This window comes from Priapulus caudatus, unplaced genomic scaffold, assembly GCF_000485595.1.
Source record: "Priapulus caudatus unplaced genomic scaffold, Priapulus_caudatus-5.0.1 Scaffold9728, whole genome shotgun sequence".
In the NCBI taxonomy this organism is placed as follows: domain Eukaryota; kingdom Metazoa; phylum Priapulida; class Priapulimorpha; order Priapulimorphida; family Priapulidae; genus Priapulus; species Priapulus caudatus.
The window spans coordinates 1-2,742 of NW_014586789.1; the positions used below are offsets into that span (position 1 = coordinate 1).

The 2,742-nt window shown below is 53.1% G+C and overlaps 1 protein-coding gene across 1 annotated transcript; it reads right to left on the reverse strand.

Annotated features, from left to right (window-relative positions):
- Positions 1-534: 534 nt before the first annotated feature.
- On the reverse strand, positions 535-2,586 carry LOC106820296 (translational activator GCN1-like; the record flags this gene model as incomplete). Its single annotated transcript, XM_014824817.1, has 4 exons — positions 2,574-2,586; positions 1,973-2,139; positions 841-1,065; positions 535-668 (listed from the first exon to the last, which is right to left on the reverse strand). Coding segments are annotated over exons 3-4 (329 nt in total), but the record flags the coding sequence as incomplete, so codon positions are not given.
- Between the last annotated feature and the right edge of the window lie 156 nt (positions 2,587-2,742).

Genomic DNA, 2,742 nt, shown 5'->3' on the forward strand with positions numbered 1-2,742 from the left:
GTGGGTGGGGGTGGGTGTGTGTGTGTGTGTGGGTGGGGTGGTGTGTGTGTGTGTGTGTGTGTGTGTGTGTGTGTGTGGTGTGTGTGTGGTGTGTGTGTGTGTGTGTGTGGTGGGGGGTTACAGATGCACATGTGGAAGGTGCGGCGCATGAAGACATTGGTGAGGTTGTTACAGAGCATAAGTGTGGTGCGTGTATGATGCAGGGGGTTAAACAAATAAGCATACTAAACGATTATCTTGCAGTAGTATTATTCCCCTCTGTTCCCCTTAAGCCAATATTATAGCCATATAGGACTAAGGGGAAACATACGGGTGAGGCAAAAATGGATGGTAGATGTGGCTATAATAGTACTAAGGGGAAACATACGGGTGAGGCAAAAATGGATGGTAGATGTGGCTATAATAGTACTAAGGGGAAACGTAAGGGGGGAGCAAAAATGGACGGTAGATTATTATAGCCATATCTACCATCCATTCCCCTCTTTACGTTTTCCCTTAGTGATAAACCACGCATCGAGGAGGATGACAACGAACCTGAGAGCGAGGATCTGGATGGCTTCCTCCTCATCGTGCCTGACGACCCAGACTCTCTGCACGAGTTGCATGCCCTGCTCCTCGTCCATCTCCTCGTCCGGCAGCGGCAGCACCAGCATCATCGCCATCAGACACTGTGTCGAGAGATATACGAAGAGATGTATACACACATCGCGCACACATACATGTACACACAAACAAACAAATATATCAGCACCACTACGATCAGACACTGCCAAGACACATTGACAATGTATAATAATCGTTATGCACGCATGAATGCATGCACGCACGCGCGCATGATACCTGAAGAGCCGTTTCCCGGACGGTAAGAGCCGGAGACTGCAGGCCAAGCAGTAGTACGTCGATCTCCCCCTGGGTGGCGCTGGCGCAGCCGTCGATGCCGCTCGCACACACGGCCGTCTCGAGCATGGCCTTGCACGCCATCTGGTGGAGGCGGCCGGCGCTCGTACCAACCACGTGCGTCAGCAGCTGCAGCATCTGTCGGCGCGGCAACAGGTCCGGGCCATGCTGCAAAACACAGGGGAAACAAGTTACGTTCGTTCTGACAATTGACTAATCACCTGACTATTGAATTCCAAAACCATTTAATACGAATTCCTTTCTCCCAACATATTATATAACGTATCATTTAATGAACAACTTCACTGCATTACCCGTTGTATATAAATTCACTATCCCAAAACCACTACCCTGCTACTGCCACCCCTCTACCACTACCCCGCTACTGCCACCCTGCTACCATTACCTTGTTACTGCTACCATGCTACTGTTACCATGCTACCATTACCTTGTTACTGCTACCATGCTACTGTTACCATGTTACTGCTACCCCGCTACTGTTACCCCGCTACTGTTACCATGCTACCATTACCATGTTACTGCTACCCTGCTACTGCCACCCCTTTACCATTACCTTGTTACTGCCACCCTGCTACCATTACCTTGTTACTGTTACCATGTTACTGCTACCATGCTACCATTACCTTGTTACTGCTACCATGCTACTGTTACCATGTTACTGCTACCCCGCTACTGTTACCATGCTACCATTACCATGTTACTGCTACCCTGCTACTGCCACCCCTTTACCATTACCTTGTTACTGCCACCCTGCTACCATTACCTTGTTACTGTTACCATGTTACTGCTACCATGCTACTGCCACCCCTCTACCACTACGCTGTGCTCACCACGCTAGCTTCTACCACTACGCTGTGCTCACCACGCTAGCTTCTACCACTACGCTGTGCTCACCACGCTAGCTTCTACCACTACGCTGTGCTCACCACGCTAGCTTCTACCACTACGCTGTGCTCACCACGCTAGCTTCTACCACTACGCTGTGCTCACCACGCTAGCTTCTACCACTACGCTGTGCTCACCACGCTAGCTTCTACCACTACGCTGTGCTCACCACGCTAGCTTCGTCATCATCGTCGTCGGTATCAGCGTCCGGGTTGCGTAGGTTTGCGTGGGTGGAGATGACCTTCAGGGCCTGGCAGAGGACGTTCTCATCGCCTCCCACCGCCGCGCCGCCGCGCCTCAGTACACTCTCCAGCAGCGGGAAGCAGTACGCAAAACCTAGAGTTGTCCGGCGCGAGGGAAACGATACATCTGTGTTACCGACGTGGTGGTACTCTACCGTGAGGGGCAGGTTCACAGTCATTGTCCGTACACGCACACACGCAGACATGCATGCACACACACACACACACACACACGCACGCGCGCAGGCATGCGTGCATGCACACACATGCACACGCACACACATACACACACGTACACTCATCTATGCACGTACGCACGCGCATACGCCTCCTCACACACAAAAACGAACTCGGTCATTCCTGCACAACATTCCCCCATCATACCTCTCTCTACTATTCCGTCCACAAACAATTAACCCCACGGTTAGCGGCAACGCCGAAAGTCACCCATCACTAAAACACTTCACGGAGAGAAACCCCTTCCCTCCCCCTCCCCTCCTCCCCGGGGATCAACGTGTCGCGTCGTACCTGGGGCGGAGAATCTCTCCCCCTCTCTCCCTCCTCTCCCCCTCCTCCCCTCCCTCCTCCTCCCCGGGGCAGGGGGTGTCGCGTCGTACCTGGAGCAGAGAATCTCTCCCCCTCCCTCCCTCCTCTCCCCTCCCCCTCCTCCCCGGGGGAGGGGGTGTCGCATCGTACC